The 22,142-nt window shown below is 49.7% G+C and overlaps 2 protein-coding genes across 12 annotated transcripts in view; both read right to left on the bottom strand.

Annotated features, from left to right (window-relative positions):
• Positions 1 to 15,556, bottom strand: part of PIGQ (phosphatidylinositol glycan anchor biosynthesis class Q) — a 37,263-nt gene extending 21,707 nt beyond the window's left edge. For 2 of the 8 annotated variants that reach the window (XR_014958559.1, XM_085592586.1), the window contains exons 1-4: positions 14,387 to 15,206; positions 11,554 to 12,244; positions 5,878 to 6,009; positions 4,177 to 4,297 (exon numbers count right to left, since the gene is read on the bottom strand). Coding sequence is in view for 7 of the 8 variants with exons in the window: in XM_085592586.1 (XP_085448712.1) it covers positions 4,177 to 4,297; positions 5,878 to 6,009; positions 11,554 to 12,244; positions 14,387 to 14,411 (969 nt within the window). In the remaining variant the exon portion in view is untranslated. Of the gene's footprint in view, positions 1 to 4,176; positions 4,298 to 5,877; positions 6,010 to 11,553; positions 12,245 to 14,386; positions 15,209 to 15,281; positions 15,303 to 15,341; positions 15,363 to 15,416 lie in introns of those variants that run through there. The other 6 variants (XM_021529652.3, XM_085592588.1, XM_085592587.1 and 3 more) reach the window with 6 other exon arrangements.
• A 1,547-nt stretch (positions 15,557 to 17,103) lies between these two features.
• NHLRC4 (NHL repeat containing 4) lies at positions 17,104 to 21,724 on the bottom strand. 4 transcript variants are annotated; one of them, XM_085592593.1, is made up of 3 exons: positions 20,543 to 21,277; positions 18,072 to 18,621; positions 17,104 to 17,924 (listed from the first exon to the last, which is right to left on the bottom strand). In XM_085592593.1, the coding sequence occupies exons 2-3, from the start codon at positions 18,603 to 18,605 to the stop codon at positions 17,481 to 17,483; spliced, it is 978 nt and encodes a 325-aa protein (XP_085448719.1). In that variant the 5' UTR covers positions 18,606 to 18,621; positions 20,543 to 21,277; the 3' UTR covers positions 17,104 to 17,480. The 4 variants fall into 4 exon arrangements, with proteins under 4 accessions (XP_085448719.1, XP_085448718.1, XP_085448717.1 ...); XM_085592592.1 differs by lacking the exon at positions 20,543 to 21,277 and adding an exon at positions 21,370 to 21,724 and having other exon boundaries at positions 17,104 to 18,621; XM_085592591.1 differs by having other exon boundaries at positions 17,104 to 19,503; positions 20,543 to 21,269.
• Between the last annotated feature and the right edge of the window lie 418 nt (positions 21,725 to 22,142).

The following is a 22,142-nucleotide window of genomic DNA, read 5'->3' as shown; positions in this document are numbered from 1 at the left end:
TTGTGGAAATACTCTCTTTCCTGTCATGCTCTGCTTCCTAGTTTCCATCTGCAGAGGACTAATGCTGATGTGACATGGCTGGAGAAGGACTCACAGGGCACTGTGATGCTCCAGGGAATGGAGCTGGGGAAGGGGCTGGAGCACCAGGAGGGCCTGAGGGAGCTGGGAAGGGGCTCAGCCTGGACAAAAGGAGGCTCAGGGGGACCTTGTGGCTCTGCACAACTCCCTGACAGGAGGGGACAGCCAGGAGGGGTCGAACTCTCGGTTCCTTGGTGGTTTCCAGGACAGGATGAGAGAAAATAGCTCAAGTTGCACTAGCAGAGGTTTATACTGGATATTGAGAAAACTCCTTCACTGAAAGGGTGGTCAGGCACTGGCACAGCTGCCTGGGGCAGTGGTGGAGTCCCCACCCCTGGGGGCCCTTGTGGACAGGGGTTAGTGGTGAACACAGTGGTGCTGGGCTGATGGTTGGACTTGGTGATCCCAAAGATCTTTTCCAGCTTTAAGGGTTCTATCTGGTGCAAGTCAGAGCGTGCAGAGCCAAAGCTCTCCCTATCAGACACACCTGCCTTGTGTCTGTTGCAGCTGGCTGGGGCTCTAAGATACACTATTTTGTATATTTTTCAGGAAGTACTCTCTCTGCTTGCTTTGTTTTCAGATCAGTGGAACAAGACTGACTAGGAGCATACACCCAATTACCTCCAAGCCCCAGGAAAGAATTTGCAGGCAAAGTCTATGATAAATATGTAACTGTTTCAAACAGATTGCAACTTAGGAAAAAGAGACATTGCCAAGGATAAAAGAGATAAAGGGAGAAAAAAAGGAGATAATTTATAAGCAGTTCTGTTTAAAACCAGTGCACAGCTTTGAGTCAGGTATTTCTGAAAGAAGGCTGAATTGTGGAAGGCAAAAGTAAGGACAACCATTGGGAAGCCTGGTGGGATCAAGAGAAGGAGGAAGGTAGGAGTTGTGAGGGCACCTACAGAGAGAAGATTATTCAAGTTTTCCATTTTGGATTTGAAAGTCTGCTTCAAAAATCAGTCTTTCCTAACAGTTCCTTGCCAGTTACTCCCTGGGTGTCTCTGAATCACATCTGCCTCACTGAATGACAAAAGCAGCTTGTTATTACAGCCAGCACAGTACAGCTCACCACGCTGGGAAAGTGGGAGTTGCACTCAGGGATGTCTTTTGCAGCATCAACAATTGCCACCCAAGTGCTGATTTGAGATCCATTTTATCAGAGGATGACAGAGGATGGCCAGGTAACACAACTTGAACTCCTGGCAGCAGGTTGAGCTTGTGACCCTGGCAGTGCTGAGAGTCAAAACAAACCACCTGCACTGCTTCCTTCCAGAAAGATGTTGGTTGGAAAAATCCTGAGCACTGTATCCAGGCCCCACACAGCTGGGATTTTGTCAATGTTAAAATCAATCAATCAAACCAGTAAGGTTATGTGTTATATAAAGCTAGCCTGTCAATATTAAAATCAGTAAGGTTAAAGTGAGGTTATGTATATAGCCTCATTATACATAACAATCTTGTTATAATAGAAACATAGAATATTCTGAGTTGGAATCAGGGATCATCCAGCCCAGCTCCTGGCCCTGCACAGACACCCCAACAATCTCACCCTGGGCATCCCTGAGATCATTGTCCAAACTCTCCTGGAGCTCTGGCAGCCTTGGGGCCATGCTCATTCCCTGGGGAGCCTGGGCAGTGCCAGCACCCTCTGGGGCAAATGAGATATCCAATGTTCTACTTACCAACAGACACAGAGGTGTAGGGTCAATGCTATCAGCATATCTGGGCACAACTCAAAGCAGAAGAGTGCTGGGGAAGGAACGGGGGCTCTCTGCACACAGGGAATGCTGAGTTACTGAACTTGGCAACACACAAGCACTTGAGAAAGCCCAGTGATGGGAATAATGCAGACCAGATGGACACTCAGCAGCAGAGAGGAAACCTACTGCTGAATGGCTGAGGGGAGATTTTGCTGTCATACTGGAAAAGAAGTGGTGCTGGCTTGCACACCACATGCTAAAGTCGTTGGTATATTTTGGGATCACTCAGATCTGCGGTTTTAAAGTCCTGCACATAATGCATATAAATGAATGCCCAGCAACAGGAGTAAAAAGACTCCAAATGATTTTATGTCCACAATCTCATATGCCTGAAAGAAGAAAGTAAGACTGGAAAAAAGAAAAATTGTGAGTGGCCTGAACTGATAAGCCTAGAAAAACAGGGAAGAAAGGCACTGTCTGGCTATCAGTCCCCCCAGACATGGAGGAATCAGCACATCCAAGAAAGAAAGCAAACAGCTCCTGGTGATAGCCAGGTAACAGAGTCCAGCATGGAGGAGACTTGGTGAAGACAGCTGTCACTGTGATGGCAAAGTTGAGTGAAAGATGAGCTAAATTACTGAAAGAGGAAAAAACAAGCAACCATACTTGACTGGTGAGCAAAGTAAATCAGTAAAATAACTATGGAGTTCATGTCCATTGTGCCTGTGCTTCTCCATCAAGAATAACAAGAATGTGTTATTTCAAAGAAGAAACTGAAATAATAAAATTGCACTAAGCTGAGGTTGGTGACAGCACAGGGCTCACAAGAAAGCCTGTCCAGGACAGGTGCTGGGGTTGAACACACCTTGAGCACAGAGAGCGTCCATCTGCCAAAGACACTGGGCAGATGGAATCCCTCCCGGAGCCACCTGTGCAACCAGGAATGCAGCCAAAGCCACTTCCCTGCAGACTTGTTAAGAAATCAGATTTCTGAGAGCTGGGCACTTCCAGTAGTCCCAAAGGGAAAGCTCTAGAGAACTTAAAACTTCTCCAGCTGAAATATCTGTAAGGGGAAAGATGTAGGAATAAGGCTTAGAAGAATATTTGCAGTGTATAGCTCAAACACAAGACCAAGTATCCTGCAATAAATGTGGTTTTCCCTACCCACCACCACTGCTGAGTAGTGTCTACAGCATACATGCTGTCATTAAAAGTTTGACTATGAAAGATAAGAAAACCAGCAATAATCCTGATCCATAGCTATGCTGGACAATCCATACATGCTTTCTGAAAGTCCAGCATGTACAAGAATGATCAGAGACCTTGCAATACTTAAGGAGTTAGACATGGACCAAAAAAGATCATCGTCAAGGGAAATGGTCTTCCCAGGAAATGCAGCATAAGTAGGAAAAACAAACCACTGCTGGGATTCTCTGATCAAAATCACCTTCTTCCCAACCAAGAAGCTGGAGAAAGAGCAGAGAGAAGACATTCTCCAGCTGCTAGAAAGAAACCAATGGAAAGACCCATTCAGAAATGAAAGAAAAGTGGGCAGAGAAAGGATTAGGCTGTGCAGCTGCATGGTAGGGCTCAAAATTGATTGCACATGTAATCCCAAAACACAGAAGCTCTTAAAAGAGAGCTGACCCTGACCTCAGATTAGTGGTGTGGTCTCCAGCCTGTGAAGTATGTTTCTTACTGTCATTAAACAGATACACTAGAGCTCTGCATCTAAAATGAACCACCAGAAAAGCAGGACTATGTGAATCATACACACTATCTGTGAATTTCTGATGACGTTGAGGGATTTCAGTGGGCAAGAGGAGTTATGTTTAAGAAAATCACAACACATGACAGGTTTTCCTAGTTTAGCCATATCCCAGAACTCTTAGGCAGGACTTCAGGTGTTTGTACCCTGACCAGCAAATCCTTTGGACTTCCCCATGAAACTCCTTCCACAAGCACAGCTGCACTGCTTGTAATATTTGACTTTCCAGCAGTTTATCAGACTCAACCCAGGTTACAGCTTTTTTTTTCACCATGAACAACCCATATAGTAACAACTTGAGGACACTTTCTGTTGACTCCAGAAAAAAATAAAAGCACACAACCACCCAACCTACAGCTGCAGAGCTTTGTCCAAGCCATAATTGGTCCTTTAGAAGCTGGAGGAGCCCTCCCATAAACATCTAATTACTATTCACAGCACATGCAAAGCAGAGCTGAGTTTCTTTTGAGCAGCTCCAACAGGCTTGATTTGAAGATTTCACTGCTCTTGAGGAGATCTAATTTGCATGACTTCAGACAGGTCTCTCTGAAAGCTTGTGTGTGAGGCATTGCTCCTTAACAACCAACCCAGAGCAGGTGAAAGGGGATGAGATTTGGCCAGACTTACGTCAGCCACAGGGATGAGAGTGTCAGCAAGGTGCCCAATGCGGTTCTTCCTGTACAGCCACGACATCAGCAGTATCCCCAGGGCCACATCAATCAGCAGAGACACAAAGATGTTGGCTTTCCTGCAGGCAGGGTAGAGAGAAACAGAGTTAGAGAAAAAGGAAGGACAGTGTTTAATGTTTCAATGACAGTTGTTTGCTTCGCTTATGTAGCACCTTTAATGTCCCAGGGACACCAGGACAACTCACTGAAGAGGAACAATTCTGGAATCTTTTCACTTCCACTGGTGTGCTGCTCTTTATGTAGCCAAGCACAGGAGTGGTTTGTTCAGCCTGGAGAAGGGAAGACTGAAGGGAGACCTCACAGCTGTTTACAGCTCTCTCCTGAGGAGCAGCTCTAATCTGTGACCAGGAACCTGACCCAAGGGAATGGCTGGAGCTGTGGCAGGGGAGGTTTACGTTGGATTTTAGGAAAAGCTTCTTCCTCCAGAAGGTGCTGGGCACTGCCCAGGCTCCCCAGAGAATGGGTATGGCTCTGAGGCTGCCAGAGCTCCAGTAGTGCTTGGACAACATTCTCAGGCATGGCCAGGGTAGGATTATTGGGGTGTCTGTGCAAGGCCACGAGCTGGACTGGAGGACCCCTGTGGGTCCCTTCCCACTCAGGATATTCTGTGATTTCATGATTCTAAACCCAGAGTCACTCAGAGCCTGCCACACCACAAAACCTTTCTTAGTAGGGAGCAAAGAGGGGATTGAAGCTACAAAGAGGAATTTTAGACAGAAAGGTATATACACACTCAGGGGGGCTTTACCAATTAACAATACCAAGGGCAGCAGCACTTGGCACATCCACATCGAGATCAGATGGCTTTCCCAGACAAGGCAATAAATAGTGGGTTTGGATTCATACACAAACCCAGAAGGGCTGCTGAGCTGCTCCTTCCTTGCTAGAGCTTCTGAATGGAATTCCATGACATGAGCTGTTCAAGAATCGGACTGAACACCCACAGTTACTTATGGACTTCGAATATGTTAATCTATTTTAAGTGTTCCCTGGGAGTCTATTCCTGCAGGATCAGAGAACCACGCAGAACAAGACTGGCTGTGGAAGAGCCGTAGGGCAGCCAATATCTGTCTCAGATCTCTGCTCTGTTCCTCTCACTATGCTGCATGTTTGCTTTTTCTCTTACACTTTGTTACTGTTCTACCAGTGTAAGTGGTGTCTCTGGTCTGCAGTTTCTGCACAAAAAGCTTCCCCAAAAGAATGGGAGGGATTTAGGGGAGCATTTAAAGGGGAGCATTTAAACCTTTCTGCTCTTATGGAAAGTGCCAGCTGAACACTGATGGATGGCCATGGTTGACAGCAGCACATGTGAAAGCAATGAGCCTGTGGGAGTAGTGACAGCAAAGCACTCACACATGGGTGCAGTACAACCTTTTTGGGGTGCAATATCCCAGTTGCCTTTCCTGGGCTAGGGAAAAAGGAAGGTATCTGGCAAAAGGCATGATTAACACATAAAAATAAATATATATGCATATAAATACAGTGCAGAGTAAAGATATCCAAACTAGCAGGGAATGGAGCAACTTGATAGGGTGCAGTGAGGACCTAGTACTGTCCAGGCATGGGATCCATGGTTTGGGTTCCCCACAGGAGACAGGACTAGAGCCAAGACACACCCAACTTTACATATACTTCATACCTCATCAGCTGATTTTGGTTTTGAGCCTTCTTGTTGCTGCTGATGACCTGGAGGTGCTGCAGGCGATGTCCCAGCTGCTCACAAGTCGAGAGTTTGCTCCACAAGAAAGACAAAGGCCAAAACTTCAGCACCCTGCAGAAACACATGGGAATGTCTCTCTTGCCTTTGCCATGCAGCAGGCAGGCCAGCATCCATGCAAAACAGTCAATGTGAAGCTAAGGTTGTGCAACCAGAGCTGATGATTAGATGTTAATGACTCTGAAATGTTAACAGAATTAAGGCAGTCTTGCCAGACCAAGACATGCAGACAAACCAAGCTCTCATTTGCACTCTGTCAAACTATGTCTCACTCACTCTTCCAAGGAAGCGACAAGGCAATCCTGATTCCAACCTCTCCTTTTGGATGCATCTCTGGGCTTGCACAATGCTCCAGTCTCCAGGAAAACAGAGTCAAGCTGTGTTCAGTGCAACAATACAACACAGTGTAACTGCTGCACAAACCCAGTGTTACTCATCATGGATCATGGAATGGTTTGGGTTGGAAGGGACCTTAAGGCTCATCTCATTCCACCCCCCTGCCACAGGCAGGGACACCTTCCACTATCCCAGGTAGCTCCAAGCCCTGTCCAACCTGGCTTTGGACATTTCCAGGGATCCAAGGGCAGCCACAGCTTCTCTGGGCACCCTGTGTCAGGGCCTCCCCACCCTCACAAGGTCCCTTCCCAATATCCCATCCATCCCTGCCCTCTGGCAGTGGGAAGCCATTCCCCCTTGTCCTCTCCCTCCATCCCTTGTTTAAAGTCCCTCTCCAGCTCTCCTGGAGCCCCTTTAGGCCCTGGAAGGGACTCTAAGATCCCTCAAGAACCTTCAGCTCTCAGGTGAACCCCTCCAGCTCTCCCAGCCTGGCTCCAGAGTAAAGGTGATCAGAAGTCTCTGTGTGGTGTGAGCCTCATATAACAAACAGCTGTGCCCTACATGCAGTATATGTCCCTTCCCCCACCTCTTTTCTTTTTTCTTCCACTTGACCCTTCTCTTATTTTTTTTCTTTATTACTTCCAAATACTTTTTTCAGGGTCTTCACTTCTACCTTCTCTTCATTGCCTTGCAGTGACCAGCATTATGTAGATAGCACAACATTTAGCATTTAATTAGGTTTCAAAGTTAACATCCACATTAGGCCTGTAGGGGAGGAAACAGTCACAAGGTTCTTTTCTTATGACTCAGAAGAAAAGTACAAAATTATGCTCAATTATTTTAGGGAGTTACTTTTATTACCACACAACCTATAAAGCAAGGACACTTGGTGATTTGTGCAGGCTGAAGTGACACAATAGTGGGAGCAAGCTGGTCACAGAAACCACAGCAACACATGGCATCAGGTTTGGTTTGGGGGATAAACTCTAATGTGGATGTAATTTGGTTCACTTCTCTCCTGTACACAGGAGTACACTCCACCAGCCAGTGCAGTTGTTGCACTACTTTCACAGTGATGTACTGGCTTTTGTTACAGGTCCAGGAATCCATGGTCACTTTTAGTCACTTCATCTACTCTCCTGCGCTGCTTTGGCACAGTTTTTCAGGTTACATTCATTTCACACAATACCATTATTCCTTATATCCCGCTTCACCCTGGAAATTGCACAGCTGCTTGGATCATTGCTGAGCACGGCCTGGAGATGGATGTCCCTGCAAACTGTGCGTGCCCTCCACGGATTTCACCCAGAGCATGCCAGCCCAGGCCCAGCAGCAGATGCCTCCGTGACTGGCCAGGATGAGCACACTAGGGTGTCCACTGCTATTTGTACAATTCACACCAATCAAAGGGTATGGTTCCTCCAAGCCTTGCTCAGTGCCCTGAGGCTGCTGTCCCTTTCCTCCCCGCACCCTCCTGAGCCCTTTGAACCCCACTTTGTGCATCCTTTGTCAGCTTAAGGACCAGAGTGTTGAAGTCCCCCTCTTCCCCCTCCCTCCCCATTCAAATTTCAGACACATTGGGTTTGAAACACACGCAGTGTACTGTGAATCATTCTTAATTTGAGGTCTCCAAGTTACTCAGCTCTGCGCTACAGCCTCCCACCTTGGAGACAAATGAATGCACTGTTCCTCAGCTGACTTGTCAGGAGGAGGGAGCTGAGGCGGTGGAGAAAAGAGCACCGTGCAGGGGAGGGAGAGGGGGTGACTGCTCTGGCCACCGATCACACACACCTGCGCTCACAGATTCACCAAGGCACGAGAGCAGACGTGTTTTCCCTTCCAATTAGGCCCCAGCTCAGTGGTTACAAACTCTGGTGTGGCAAAACTTGACTAGAGCAGAGATTGCACTTGAAATGTAAAGAAGGGGAAGGAGGAACGCTCTACCTGTGGAATTATGTACAGATGGCTGAAGGTGAAGAATTATGGGTCAAACACCAGCTGCCAGATCCTGTCAGCTCAGGCAGAAAGCAGCAGCTCTGGGGCCCTGTGCTACACTACACACTCACTGGGTGATAATCTCATCCTCTCTCAGCAGTGGATGTCTCTCGCCATCCATGGCTGCTCCTCAAGCTGGAGGCAGCCAGTCTCTGGGTCACCCCAAGTTTGCCACTCCTGGCCAAGAAAAGGACAGGCTGCTGTTTTCTGCCTGAGGAATGTCTTGCACAAGTGGGAATGATTCCCAAAGCAGCCTCATCCCCAGAGCACCACACAATTGTGCAGCTTGCAATGGTTCAGCTCCTCAACTGGACACCATGGGGCCAAAAACATATCACATGGATGTCCTTGTCTGTGCTTCTCTTTTCAGTCACCACCACAAGCACAGCCTCTATTCCACTCACATACTTTCTTTGGAAATACATACACATACTTGTTGAAATAAAAATACAAACATACTGCAAGAAGCTCAATAGAGCAGCTGCAAGATGTGCTATGGGAACTCTCCTCTCTGTGAGGACTGAGGAAGAAAGCAAAAAAATATTCCTTGCGTGGTCTCCTACCCCTTTGCACATTGACTGTGCATTGCTAGAAATACTCCCACTTGTTTACAACACAGTATATAGAACCATTTTCAGAACTTCAATGGAAAACCAACCAGATAAAAAAACTCAACAAAAATCCAGTGACATTGTGTCATTGCATTATTTAAGTAGCAGGAGATCTTTGGGGTATTTCCAAATATATGGAATTTTAGCAATAAATTAACATAGCCTCCATGAGTAAGTCTTGATTTTCCAATTCAGTTTTTTCCCAAGGGTGAGAGGGGAATTTTCAGATACCAGATGAAAAGCAATCTTTCCGAATCTGGATCACATGCAAATATTAAGGTCCATTAACCAAAACTCCTCCGTGTGCTAGAAACTGCAGGAGCAGTGCCTCCTTTTGGATGAGGAATTGGAGGTGCTTACAAACAGATTTTTTTTTAAACAAGCACATGCAATTTTTTGCCTTAAAACTAAAACATCCGAATGTCCCCAATTGCAGAGATCTTCAGGGATAATGGAATGCTGCCCCCATGTTCCTCTGAAGCAGAATCGCAATGGCCATCCCTTAGCACACGGTGGTGCTGAAGAAATGCCTTAATTCAGGATGTGCAGGACTTGGGAACACGGGATGAGCTTGGAGGGATGGCAGCGACTCCCTGAGATTTCCAACACTGCTGCCCTGCTTCTCTCACGCAAATACACAAACACAACAGGGGCATATCCAAAAATGCCCAAGCCTCCCCAGCCTGAGAAGACATTGCTGATTTCTTTCTTTAGCCTTCCAAAGCTGACTATCCCTTAACATCACAAAAAACAGAAAGAAAGAAGTCCTGTGACCTGAAGGAGAAAAAAAACCCCTGTGAATCTTATTTTATGGAATGTCCTGTCCCAACATGGGAAGGAAGGGACTGGAAGGACACCTGCACATGACGTCTTGAACCCTCCCTGCCTCGAACATGTTGGCATCAAGGAGGTTGTACTAAACATCATGTGGTACAAAATGGAACCAAATTCCTTGAAAGAACTTAGAAGGTCAAGAAGGAGACTTGTAATAAAGCCAGGTACTCTGTTATCCAAGACTGATGTTTTAAAACACATATGAGACAAGTAAATATAAAGTTGATACTGTGGGTGAGTAAAACAAAGGAGAGAGAAAGCTCTGCCTCCCAAGGCTAAGGACAGGCTCAGTGTAGGTTTATGCACAGCAAGCCTTGCATTCTGCCTGCTGCCAGGTACACCTGGCTGCTGCTCTACCTCAAAACATGTATCCTGGCCCTAGGAAAAGCTGAAGTCAGAATTCCTGAGAAGCTTGGTAGCAACTATCTGGGCCCAACCCACCAGCTGAGCTTGAGCTCCCAACTTATGTTTAAACTGCAGACTGCGACTGGATGCCAGCAAGGCCTGGGCTTAACCTAACTCCAAGCCTGGCCTGAATCCTGGCACCAATTGAGGTGGGACCAAGTGAGACCAAGTGCCTGTGCAGAAAAGGATCATCCTGTCTGATGGTGGTGGCACACAGACAGAAAAAGGACCCTTGGAGCTGATTCCAAATCTTCTGCCCAACCACAAAGTTGTGACTTAACTACCATTCATTAAGAACCACTAATACACAGTACCTACAGAGCAGTCCCAGGACACAGGGGTCCTTGATGATATCAGGTTTGAATCTCAATCTCTTCCAATAATCCAAAACTGGACATTTTTTCCTTTGTGTACCACACTGTGTAACCAAACTGCTCAGAAAATCTTTGCATGGGAAGAGTTTCACTGTAATTCTTTTACAACTGTATCACACAATTGGAAATCTGTTAAATACCTCCATTCCTTTAGGTTGTACTTAAAAAGATTTATCCATTAATACAGTAACAGCTGTTATCAAAATTTCATCAATTACAGTGTCCCCTTGCAGCTTAGAACCAGAACTCCACTCTCTGTCACAACCTCTCCAGGCAGCTGCAGTGGTGGAATCACCATCCCTGCAAGTATTCAAAAAACATGTGGCACTTGGAAACATGGGTTAGTGGTGGTATTGGCAGTGCTGGGTTAATGGTTGGACTCGATGATCTTAGAGGGCCTTTTCAAGGTAAATGATTCCATGATTATAAGTTTCTTCCCAGCAAATCTGCTCAGAACTAGCTTTCAGTCCAAGCATTTGCCACGTGTTACATTTGGAGCATCTATCCAGGCTCACAGTTGTGAGAACAGGATTTCACCATAGATTCAGGCTGAGCAGCAATCCCTCTAAACTTCTGTAAAGTGCCAAGGCTGCAGCACCACAGTCTCTTGGAGAGAGGATGGATTTAGAAACAGTATTTGCTGATGTTCCACAGTTGCAAAGGGACTTACAGCAAATGGGGAGGAGGGAGTCCCCAGCTATGGAGCCATTAAAGAGAGCCTCATGTCAGCCACAGAAAAGCTGGAAATCCACTGTTTCAGCTGTGATGAAACTGAAGCAGAGCTGAATTATCCCTGCTGCAAATGAGGAGGACATGAATGCCTCCCCAGAAAACCTCCCAGCTCCATGAAGAGTTCTGAGGGAGCCTTTGGCCTTGTGATTTCCTGCTGGAGTGGAGCTCTAACAGAACCTCTTGCAGCAGCCTGTTTCCAATAGAACAATTTTGTATCACATTTCTCACTGGGGTTGAGCAGTAGTCCTGCAATGCCTAAACGGGAATTACATTTCCAGACAAAACAAGCTGGGTGATGTCATATCACCTACCTGCTCCTGCAGATCCCAGAGAGCAGTGAAAGCAGGAATGTCAGCAGCATGCAGGCAGGCACCGAGGCCTGCTTCAGCAGCTCCACAATGATACTGGCCTCCACCCCATCCGACTGCCAGTGGGTTAGCTTGATGGGCCCCTCGTCGTACCTGTCCGTCATGAAGAGGACCTGGCTCCTGGCCACCGTGTCAAAGATGGCCGAGAGCTTTGAGGCATCTTCTGCCCTCTGGCCAGCTGTGTCCAAAGGGGGGTGCAGATGGGAAAGCATCACCTTGCGCTGGTCATAGTATACCAAGATGATTTCTTCCTCCTGAGGGTTCTTAGAGTGTTTCTGAAGGATAGAACAGCTCCAGAATTTGCTGTCTCCCTCTTTGCTTATCTGGATCCATGGCTCATGGCAGAATATGGTCCCAAGGTCTTCCAAGAATTCACTGAGACTCTCTTCTTTCTCCTGTTTGCTATTGCTCCATGAGCCAAGCACAGAAACACTGACTTTAGTCACGCGCTGAACTTCCCCAAGGTACTGCTTCACCTGGACAGGAATAAAGGGGAAGTGTACCACAGCAAGGATGACAGCAGAGTTCTGCTCGGAGATCCAGCGGCCGATCAAAATGCCGCTGTCTGCTGAGGAGCAGCACGATGGAAAGAACACCTTCAGTACCATGGCAGTGACCCTGCAGGGACATACACCTGCCAATAAACACAAAAATTAAACTTGAGGATGGTGAGTAAACATAAGGAAAATCTGAGCCGGCCAAAGCCACCAGAGAGGAGAACTAAGCGTGTTTGAAAACACAAAGCCCAACCACTTGAGTAATGACATTAGTGACAGCCAACACACATACACACATTCAGGAAGCTCCTAATGATCTGCAGTCTTTGAAGTGAGGGAAGGTGAGCCTGGAGTTTCCCAGTAAAGCCCTTCTTCCAGTCCCGGAAAGGTCTTTCATGGTGGTATCCAGATAAGCACAGCCCATCAGACCAGCCAAGATCTGGCATTCACCTAGCCTAAGATCTTGAATCCCATGCTGGATGTGCTGGAGCACCTCCTAGAGAAGGGACTACATCATAGCTCACTGTGGTGCCTCTGGGGAGTATTTCCTGCTGCTATCAACAATCAAACACCAGTTCATGCTATTCAGTCTCCTTTACCACCTTACAACCCAGATCTCTGCAGCAAACTCACAGAGCCACCTTGATCCCATCACTCAGCTCCTCCTGCCTCACTCCTCTTATCAGGAAACTGAGACCAAAATTTTGTCAGAAGAGACTATAGTGATTAATTGAAGTCGTTTTAATTCATTAGATTCAACAGCCTAAAAGATGAGAACTTTATCAGCGCTCTTTATCTTTAGTGCTTTTCTCCCCATCATTAAGAACACATCTCAGTGGCCTTGGGAGACTTTTCCAGAAAGGAGCTTTGAGGCAGTTGACAGTGTCTCTTTAAATAAGGTGGAGGTTTCTAACAGGAATATAATTGCAGTAAGGAGGGCGCTGGCGCAGAACAGGCAGCATCCGGCGCCCGCTGTCCTTTCCCGTCCTTTCCCGTCCTTCAGCGCTTTGTTAGGGATGTGAAACTCCACAGGGCCCCGAGGCTGCTCCTCTGCAAGGGACCAGTCAGTTGGAAAGGGAACACAGAGGGTATTTACAACACAGAGAGACCATGCGCAGCAGGAAGGGCCTGGTGGCTTTTTCCTCTCCCTTAGGAGAGGACAGCTGAGCCAGTAAAGCTCAGCGCCTGGGAAATTCCTACTCGGAGGGATGGAGGAGCAGTTATAGGGAGTGATTAACCTCTGGGATTAATCACCCACAGTGGGGTAATCTGGGGAGTTGTGGACTCCCCATCCCTGGCAGTGTCCAAGGCCAGGTTGGATGGGGCTTGGAGCAACCTGGGACAGTGGAAGGTCCCTGCCCATGGCAGGAATGGGACTAAATGGTCTGTAAGGTCCTTTCTATGTCAAACCATTCTATGATCTATGGCTCTTCTGAGATCCTGCTTCCTCACAGACTCCAGGTCTCTGAGGTTATCCCTCTGGTCACAGAGGGAAAATTAAGTCCCTCTGTGGCCTCCAGATCTTGCTGGGGGTTGGAGGATCTCTGGAGCAGTGAGGGCCAATGCTGGGTGCATTCAGAGCCTGTAAACACTGTGCTTCCAGCACCATACTGCCAACAAATTCCTCAGGAGAGGGAAGTCTTGGGATGTACTTCGCAGTTTTGCAGTAAAAGGGAAAATTCAGTCCAAGGAAAAACATCAAAGACAGTCCCATGATGTTTTTCCCATCGAAACAAAGAGGGTTGTTGTGAGTATTGCTACATGAGACTCTCAGTGTCTATGCATGACTGTCCTTAAAGGTCTGTCCATCCACTGGACATTTTAGAAAGGAACTGTCAACTGACTCTTCATACACACACTTATTTTTCACTGAGATTGTTTTTAAAGATAGCCACAATCCTCTGGGAAAACTTCTCATGGAGCAGAAACACTTGACATCCTTATCTTCTCTAGTTTGTGCGTTTTTCCTCTTACACCTTCCCCAGCTTCTAAAATTAACATAGTTTTGTGCACCCAACTACTCTGGCTATAGCTTGGGTCAAATGATCTGCCCTTTGGCTGCTTGAGGCATGGCAGAGAAGATTCTGATATGACTTTCAGGCTGCACAAAATATCTTGATAGTTGAAAACCTGGCTGATCAACTATTGTTATGTTAATGTTCTCATATTCCCAAATCCATGACTTGTCATGCATCTACCTCATTCATTTCAATAGACTGAAATATCAAATGTCATCACAGTCTGCTTCACTGCTGCTAATTTTAACAGAAAAATCTTACCAATGCTCATGCAGTCCCTCTTCATCAAGTGCCTAAAATCTTTGAGATCCACCTATTTCTTGTGAAAACATCCACCTTTCCTTGAGAGCACCAATGCAATGACCTCAGGTAACCAAAACAAACAAAATAAACACCACCTAAAATGTGTTAATGCAACCAACAAATGAATACAGGCCCTAAGACTGATGGATTCCAGAGTTTTTGTTAGAAAAGCGAAGGTGAATGGTGGGATGTGTCCATGGTTTCACCCCAGAGAGTGTCCTGTGGCCAAGGGGTGCCAAGGGGGACAGATCCCATAGCAGACCCACACCTGAGCATCCCATGATCCTTGCAGGGGGGTTAGGGCCAGGATATAAAGAATCATAGAACCGTGGAATTGTAAAGGTTGGAAAAGCCCTCTATGACCACCAAGTCCAGTCAGTCATTCCCCAGCACCACCACCACCACTAAACCATGCCCTCAAGTGCCACATGCACACGGCTTTTTGAACACTTCCAGGCCAGGCATTCCATGAGCCTGTGACAGTGCCTGAGCATGCTTTACACGAAGAAATTTCCCCATCTATTCTATCTATATATAAATTAAACCTCTCCTGGCACAACTTAAAGCCATTTCCCCTGGGAGCAGAGACCATAGCATGGCTTCAGAGATGGCAGCAGGGAGTTGTGCAGAGCCACAGGGTCCCCCTGAGCCTCCTTTTCCCCAGGCTGAGACCCCCAGCTCCCTCAGCCCCTCCTGGTGCTCCAGCCCCTTCCTCAGCTCTGTTCCCTTCCCTGGACACGCTCCGGCCCCTCAGTATCGTGAGGGGCCCGGTGCTGACCCGGCCCGGCGGGGGCTCCCGGTGCCCGCGCAGGCTCCGCGCGCGGCCCAGCCCGGCCCGCCCGCCCGCTCCCGCCGCCCGCTCCTACCGCCCGCCCGCTCCTGCCGCCCGCCCGCTCCTGCCGCCCGTTCCTACCGCCCGCTCCCGCCGCCCGCCCCGCTCCCGCCGCCCGTTCCTACCGCCCGCTCCCGCCGCCCGCCCCGCTCCTACCGCCGCCCCGCTCCCGCCGCCCGCTCCGCTCCGCCGCTTCCGCCCGCGGTTGCCCGGAGACGCCGCTGCCGCCGGGTCGTGCAGCCGCACGGGCCCGGCCGGCACCGCCACCCGCCGCCCGCGTTCCGTGGTGCCGCGGCTCCCCGCTCCCGGCCTGTCGGGCCCCGCCGGCCCCGCTCCCGCCGGCGCCGCTCCCCGGGCTCCACCCGGCGCCTTCCCGCGGGCCCGAGGGCGGCGGGGCCGCCTGAGCCGCGCGATAAGGAGCGGCAGTGCCCCCCTGCCCTGCCACCGCCCCAGCTGGAGCGGGGCCAGGGCCCCGCTGTGCTTACGGGATGCTGCTGGCCCCATCCCCACAGGCCAGGGGCTCACCTGTGCTCACAGGACTCCGCTGTCCTCTGTTCCCAAAATCGAGCGGCCCCGCTGTTCTCACAGGACCCTGCTGTCGCTCATCCCACAGGCCAGGCACCTTTCCATGTGGGACCCCGTTGTTCCTCATCCCCAAAGTCCAAGGACTCACTGTTCCTCAGGGAACCCCGTTGTCCCCCATCCCACTGGTGAGGGACTCGGCTGTGCTGATGGGACCCTCTTGACCCCCATCTTGACTGCCTCAGTGGATGTCTGGCCCAGCAGAGACCCATGGGTGCCCACGGGTGCCCAAGAGCTTTGTCCTGTGATCCGGCCGTGGGCTTGGGCCAGTGAGCCCGGGAAGATGCTAGGCAGCATGAAGAGGTCCCACATGGAAAGAGAGAGCAGGTGCAGAAGTCGGGGTGGGCTACATAAAAGATTTTGGGGTTTAGTTTTATTGTTGGATGCCACAGAATTGGAAATAAGATAGGGGAGATTAAGTCTTGTGGGAGGGAGCTCAGCTTCCTGCAATGGGAGAGGCTGATCCCCCTGTTTCTGCAGACCATGCAGCCCCAGTCCCTGCTGCTTGCCTCACGCTGCGGGGAGAGGGGTTCTGGAGAACCTCACAGGGTGTCTGTTGTGTCCAGTGCCTGTTCCAGGGCCAGGAGGGAGCAAGGCCCTCTCCAGGGATCATTTGGGATCAGAGACGGTGACTTGGGTGTGGGACACCATTAGAGACAGAGAAGTCATTAAGCTCCGTGCCCACACCGAGGGCTGGAGCAGGGAGAGGAAAACGCCCATCCCTGTGCCGGCACACCCTGCCCGCCTTCCCCTGGCCCTTGCTGATAAAGGCAGCAAGACGTGCTGAGCCCTCCTCTCCAGAGGACAACAGGATGGTGTCTGCCCCAGCATGTGAGGCAGTCTGAGGAGTTCCACGATTCCATATGGAATTTACTCCATGTAGTGGTTGTTGCTTCCCTGTAGAGGTCAGGAATGCAGCACAGAAGGAGTTACCTTCATCTTACCCTTTTCCTGACGTCTGCTGCAGACCCAGTGTGCTGTTCTCTGATTGCAAAACCCACCCTAATAGCCTGGGAATGAATTAGGACAGACCAGTTGGCTCAATCATGCCAGGCTGGACAGGGCTTGGAGAAGCATGATCTAGTGAAAGGTGTCCCTAGTCATGGCAGGGTGTAGATCTAGGTGATCTTTAAGGACGCAATCCCAACCATTGTGTGATTCCATGATTCTGTGAGCGAGCATGGACTTCTAGCATGGCCTTGCCTCTCTGGTCATGGTCTGGCATCAGGAAGATGGGACCATGGCACATCAAAATCACATGGAGAGAGGAGAAATATTTATATCAGCTTTGGAAAACACTCAAGGAACCAAGGATGTTGTGATAACAAGTTTGCCAAGGCACCAGTGCAAGGCCAACTCTTGAGTTGCTGGGTCATCCTTTACACACTCTGGTGGGTCCAGAGCTGGTCTAGTCCTAGAGAAGCTGGGGGCCTTTAGGCAGTCAGGTCTGGGGCAATGTCCCATCCCTAGAAATGTCCAAAGCCAGGTTGGATAGGGTTTGAAGCAACCTGGTATAGTGGAAGGTGTCCCTGCCATGAAATGGTCTTTACAGTCCCTCCCAACCCAAACTATTCCATGATTCCATTACAGGAATCTTTGAGAGCAGTGGAGCTCTCAGCACCCCAGCAGATGCACAGCTCAGTGGGGCTGCAGGGAAACCATCCCCCCTCCCCACCTGTGTGTTTGGTTGGGGTCAGCACGTGATGTCCCAGCATTGGTGGGTCTGTACCGGGGTCTCACACAGTACTTAAAGACTTTGACACAGTTCTCCACTGTGTCTGCCACAAAGAGGTGCCCAGAGGAGGAGCAAGCCATGCCAGCAGGCCTCCGCAGCCCCGTGGACACCAGGCAGATGGGAGCTCCATGCTCTGGGAATAAGTGGACTGTACGGCGCTGCTCGTCTGCCACCAGGATGCTGCCATCCGTATCCACGCAGACCCCAGCAGGGTTGCCAAACTGGTGTCCATATTTGCTGCTGAGAGAGCAGAGGAGCTTACAGCTGCTCATGAAGACCTTGACATCTCCACACTCTTCACTCACCACAAAGCCTCCACCGGGCACTGGACTGATGTAGCGAGGTCCCTGCAGATTTGGGACAGAGTGCACATTGAGTGTCCTGAAGGTATGGTCCAGAGCAAAGCTGTGCACTTGACCTTGTGCATAATCTGCTATCAGGATCTTGCCCATGGAATCTACTCCAATACCCCTGGGGGAGCCAACCTTCCTGACCTTTATCCATTCCCTCTTGGAGAGGTTGGTGTAAGGGTTGAAGACCCAGATGGCTTCATTCACCATGTCAGCTACAGCCACCATTCCCATCCTAGTCACAGTCACATCTTCTGGCAAGAAAATGCTGCCTCCCTTGCCCGATTGCTGGCAGGGCAAGGACTGCAGTGTGTGGCCTGTGCTGCTGAGCACGTGGACCCAGGGAGCACTCTCAGCTGTCACGTAGATGGAGCCATCCAGGGAGCAATGGATTCCACTGACACCCCCATAGCGGCTGCCAGTGGGGTTGGGAATCTGCCGGACCAAGTCATCCTGGCAATAGTGGAGGAGGTTCTTGATGTTGTCCAGATCTCTGCACAGGCTTTTGGCCTTATCTGCCAGCTGGTGGACCTGGTGCTGGGTCACCATGCCCATGCCACTCTGGCTGTGCAGCACTGGGCTGGCTGACTGCAGTGTGGTAAATGACTTCACCTGGAGGCTGTAGATTGTTTTCAGAAGCTTCTGCTTTAGCTGGCTGGTCTCCAGCGTGTAGTCCATGACAAATCTCTTGTCCCTGTTTGGGGGAAGCAGTTAGGACCATGACTGTCCCTGCCTGCTGCCATCTCTGAGGCCATGCTATGGTGCTTGCTATCTATCCAGGGTCAAGGTGTTGGTGCTATTCTGGATTCACTTCATGCCAGAGAGACCACGTCACTTTATTGCCAGCTAATTATAAAATAAAGACAAACAAGGACCATGGCATAGAAATTAAAGGGTCAGCAAACTGGACCTACATCTGGAGGAACAACCCAAAAAGGTCCAACAGCTCCAACAGCTCAACTGGTGTCAGACATGGCCTGAAGATTTATGTGTAAAGGTGAGCCCTGTGTGTGAACTTATTGAATGGGACCTCAGACTCCCCAGTTCCTGAGATAATGACTTCTTTCAGGTCTTTAACACTTGTTACCCCTATTTTGTGTGAGCCTCATCTCTCCAAACCAAGCTCAATCCATGATAACACTTGAGTCACTCAGGGTGATCATTCCCCGACTCCCACATGTCAGATGTCAAACGTGGCCAGGGCATGTCTTTGCTCCAGGCAGCCCCTTTCCCATCCAAATAGCTTCATAGAATCACAGAATATCCTCAGTGGGAAGGGACACGTCAGGATCATCCAGTCCAGCTCCTGGCCCTGCACAGACACACCAACAATCCCACCCTGGCCATCCCTGAGATCATTGTCCAAACTCTCCTGGAGCTCTGGCAGCCTTGGGGCGGTGCCCATTCCCTGGGGAGCCTGTGCAGTGCCCAGCATTCTGGAGGAAGAACCTGAAGGAAGAACCTCCTGCTTCTGGAGACACAAGGCGTAACCAGCGTGTTATGGAGGAAGAACCTTTCCTGATATCCAGCCTAAACCTCTCCTGACACAGCTCCAACCATTCCCTGGGTCCTGTCCCTGTCACAGAGAACAGGGATTAGCACCTGCTGATCAAGTAATTTCTGAAGTAGCCAACAACTTATCAGGAAGAAAAGGGGAGATTCTGCTCTGAAACATGCATTCAATCTTCACCATTTTTTTCAGACGAGAAAACCCAAATTTTTCTTTTGCACACTCTTCCTCAGTTTTAAAACTAGGCAGTGATGGAAGCCCAGCTTTGCTATGTTCTCCCCAGGCCTGGCTGGAGCATGGCTTACAGCACACAGCCAGGAGCTGACAAGTGAAATGTTAAGAGACATATGACCTCATTAAAGCTCCTGGAGAGGCATAGTTTTACTTTGCTTTAAATGTGATTATAATTAAAATTATAATGGCACACTTGACTGTTTTGAGTTGTTTGCAAGCCATCACTCCACTTTTATTGCCCCACGTCCTATGATTGCCGGGATCATGTGCCTTATGCTGCTTACAAAAGTGGCATTTCCCCAGACCACAGCTGAAGAAAGCTAGGGCGTACGGTGCCCAATGGTCCTTCTCATGTGCAAATACTTCAACTATCTATCTAAAAGCCATCCCTGAATAATTGCAGAGTTACCAAATGCAAATACGCAGTGGCAGGGATGAGAGAATACAGATGGAAATCCAATTCTGCTGTCTTGGGGCCTGGGAACAACTTTTTCTACCCTGTGCTGGTTATGCCAGCAGCAGAGATCTGCTTGGTGGAAACAAGCCCTCCATATCACAGGACTGCTTGTCAGGGTCGTCCTTCAGAGCTGGACAAAGTCCTCAATCCAAGAAGCTGGATTTTACAGATGGGGAAACTGAGTCACTGCTGGGGAGATGATATGCCATCTGCCACACACCCCTCCTCAGGAGCATCCGCCTCTCTTCTTGGGCACTGGACACCCAAAGCTGCCATCAGACCCTTGATGGTGTGTCCTGAGCCTAGTTTGAGCTACTTTAGGGTCCAAACCCAAGAAGAGGGCTCTGACACTGTCCCCTATACAGCTCAGGCCAACCACCTGTGGATACAAGCTTAGCAGCACAGATCCTGTACCTTAGTCCTGCTGTCCTGGGGGCTGCCTGTCCTTCCCTGGCAGTGCTGGCCTCCCACCAGCTCTGTCCTGCTCCCTCGCCGGGCTCAGGGCAGCGGGACCAAGGGATTTTGTGTTGTTAGTGACAGGCAATTGCCCTGAAGTCTGGGTAAACACAAGAACTCCTTGTGCTGACAACCAGAAGCAGCAAGACAAGGGCTGTTCCACGTGGCTTTTCCGCCTGCTGGTCTCCTGCCCAGAGACAAGGTGCCTTTCTCCCAGGATCAGTCTGTGTCCCACCTGCCTACTCCTGCCAGAGGGAGGTACCCAGCTGCCCGGGGGATTTGGGGCTTTTATGTAGAGGCAAAAGGGCTGATTTGCTGCTCCTCACCCTTGGCAGCTGCTGGGGTGGGATAGGGATGCTCACACGGTGAATCAGGGCTCCTCATGGCTTCACCACTGCCTCCATGGGGACAGTGCCGCTGTGTGCCTCAGTTTCCCAAATTACAAAAAAGAGACTGGTGAATTTTTCCATCTCAGGCTTTGAGGGGCAGTGATGGAGAAGCATCTCTAGAAGAGGCAGATCAGCCAGGACTGCTGGAACAGCCCCCTTTTCCCATCTCCACACTGCTCAACCCAGGCTTTCCACAACTGCACACAACCATGCTTGGAGTTGATGGTGGTATTAGTTCTGCCCCAACAAAGAGGGTCAGGAGTAAAAGCAGAGTTAGCAAGGAGCAGCCTACAAGGGGCTGCTCAGAGCCTGCCCTCCCTCCCTGGCAGTGATTCCTGACAGAGCTTTCTGAGAGTCCCCTCCCCACCTTTGCCCACAGTGAGATCAAACACCCACCTTAAACTCGGCCAAGTCGTGAAGAAGTTTGTGTCTGTTCATTATTCAGACGGGCTAAACGTGAGCGAAGTTTTGGTCAGACTCAGCCACGTTTTGGGATGCTTGGAGGAGCTGCATGGGCCTCCCTGAGGACTAAGGAAGCAGGTTGGGTCTGTCTGGTTGCAGGAGTTGTGAGATGGGGATCTGCCTCCAAAGTCTCAGGGCTGGGTGCTCTTCTCAGCAGGTGTTTAGGGCCCTTCTGGTCCTGGATCAATTTACCCCTGAAGCTCACACTGCCTGCCTCAGACCTATTACCAGCCAAAATTACAAAACTAACTTGACATGACAAGCGCTGGGGCCGCTCCATCTGAGCCCCAGCAGGACGGGAGGCAGCTTCAAAAACCATCTCCCAGGGCAACAGGGTCTGACCTTTTGTTTTGCTGTTGTGTGCTCCATCACCAGGATAAACAAACACAGCCTGGCCCTGGGGCTCCCGTTCACCTTTCCAGGACCGGGTTCTGTCACAACTAGTTCGGAAGCCACCCCGGACCCCAGGAGAGGTCTGTGTCATGGCAGAGCCCTGGCACAGCCCTTGCCCATGCCAGCACTGGGAGCTGCAGGAGTCAAGGACATGGGCATGGTCAGCCTGCTGCTGCCAGAGACGGACCAAGGGAAAGAGAGGTCGTGTTCAGTTCAGGTTTTCCTGGAGCACATTCCTTGCAGGTATAAGTGCCAAACTTCACCTCTCGTGGCTTTTCCTCCCCTGGTGCAGGGGCAGCAGCTCTTGGTTGTGT

Source organism: Lonchura striata, chromosome 14 (assembly GCF_050655825.1).
Source record: "Lonchura striata isolate lonStrDom1 chromosome 14, ASM5065582v1, whole genome shotgun sequence".
Taxonomy (NCBI): Eukaryota; Metazoa; Chordata; class Aves; order Passeriformes; family Estrildidae; genus Lonchura; species Lonchura striata.
The sequence above is the reverse complement of the archived record's forward strand: the minus strand, read 5'-3'. Positions and strand labels throughout refer to the sequence as shown.